The sequence below is a fragment of the Mrakia frigida genome (assembly GCF_051309035.1).
Source record: "Mrakia frigida strain ATCC 22029 unplaced genomic scaffold BDY24scaffold_105, whole genome shotgun sequence".
In the NCBI taxonomy this organism is placed as follows: Eukaryota; Fungi; Basidiomycota; class Tremellomycetes; order Cystofilobasidiales; family Mrakiaceae; genus Mrakia; species Mrakia frigida.
The window spans coordinates 1-1572 of NW_027481176.1; the positions used below are offsets into that span (position 1 = coordinate 1).

Sequence of the window (1572 nt, forward strand, 5' to 3'; positions counted from 1 at the left end):
GGGACGGTATAAAACAAAGAAATGGTAAAGAAGAGACCTACGCTCGAACACCAGCCGACGAACTGAACGGAGTCGAAGACGGAAGGCGAGGAGTAAGCGAGAGCGAAGGAGGTGGCTCATCCATTTCCACCTCGGAATCGAGATCAGGACCGCTGAAAAAAGACGAAGAGAAAGAGGGATAAGTCAGGGATGGAACGGTTGAGAGAGAGGGTAGGTGGTTAGGAAAAAAAACGAACCTGTCCGAACGATCCGTGTCCTGACTTGAACCACGGACGCCCCGACCTTGATCGGCCTCGCTCTCCCACTCGTCGGGATCAACCCTAAACCTACAAAAGAACAAGCAAGAAAGTCAGTAACGGGAGAGTCATCGCTCGCTCGAGGAAGAAGACTAACCGTTCCGGAACTGAAGCCAACAGTCGAAGCTCCGACGCGGTTGGCGAAAAGGTAGAGAGTGAACTAAAAGTGATACAAGGAAAGGAGGAGGTCAGAAAGCTGCATTGAGAGACGAGGAGAGCAGGAGACGACTGCCATTGGTCTGGCAGAGCTTCAGAACTGACGAGTGAGAAAGCTGAATGGAAACGTGAGCGAGATCTTGAAGGCGATGGAGACGATCCTCGACTGCAGGTACGTCACGAGCGAGCGAGGGAACAGAGGTGGGTCTGGATGAACAGGGCGAAGTACGAGAGAGGCTCAGTTCGAATCAAAATTGCGGTGAAAAGGAGAGAAAACCTCACGCGTCAAGCCACGGCTCGTCTTCGGCAGGATCGAAACGTTGCTCAAAGGTAGGTACGTCCGAAACGTTCGAGAGATCAGGGACAGGATCTCGAAAGACTGCTTCGGGATCCGAAGAACTGAGAGAGGCAACAAGAGCAACGGGAACGAAGTCAGCTGGCGAAAGAGATCGAGAAAAAGCGTCAGGACTGAGACCCACCTCCAAAGCGACACCCCGTTCCCACGAGAGCTGAGTACCTCTGGATCCCCATCGTCTAGAGCCCAGCGAGACCTGAACGAAGAAGAAAAACGAAACGCAACGAAGTCAGCCGGAGGGAGGAAAGGAAGAAGGGTTCAGGATCGAAACCCAGGAGCGGAATCCATCGCACCTCAACTGCTTGTAGAGAGGATGGAAAGGAATTGCGAAATCATCGTTCAAGAGACCGTCTGGGTACGCTGGAGAGAGTTCCGGAAGAAGAGGAGGTCCGAGGACGGGATGAGAAGGGACGAGGGGGAAAGGTTGAGCGAGGGAGGAGGTTGAGCTCGAGGAGGCCGGAAGAGGGAACGACGGAGAAGTCCTGCTCCCACAAAAAAGCAACCACGGCAATGAGCTTCGTTCCTCGATAAGCAGGCGACGACGAGCAGCTTACCTTCGAGAAGGAACTGCGACGAGAGGGATGGGTCGACGAAAGGTAGACATGGCGAAGGAAAGGAGGAGGAAGGGAAGGAAGGACGACAAGAATGGCGGTTGGAGAAAGAACGAGAAAGGACTCCTCCACCGTTTTGAACACCGAAGAGAACCCAGCCAGCCGCATCTGGAAAAGGCTGAAACCAAAACGGTCGAAAGAGGAAAGAGGGAGA

The 1572-nt window shown here is 53.6% G+C and overlaps 1 protein-coding gene across 1 annotated transcript; it reads right to left on the bottom strand.

The window, feature by feature from the left end:
* Positions 1-37: 37 nt before the first annotated feature.
* BDY24DRAFT_419520 (uncharacterized protein) lies at positions 38-1411 on the bottom strand (the record flags this gene model as incomplete). Its single annotated transcript, XM_076643998.1, has 8 exons — positions 38-152; positions 237-326; positions 394-456; positions 558-659; positions 735-851; positions 932-1003; positions 1101-1289; positions 1362-1411. 8 exons carry the CDS (start codon positions 1409-1411, stop codon positions 38-40), a joined length of 798 nt encoding a protein of 265 aa, XP_076491905.1.
* Positions 1412-1572: the final 161 nt, after the last annotated feature.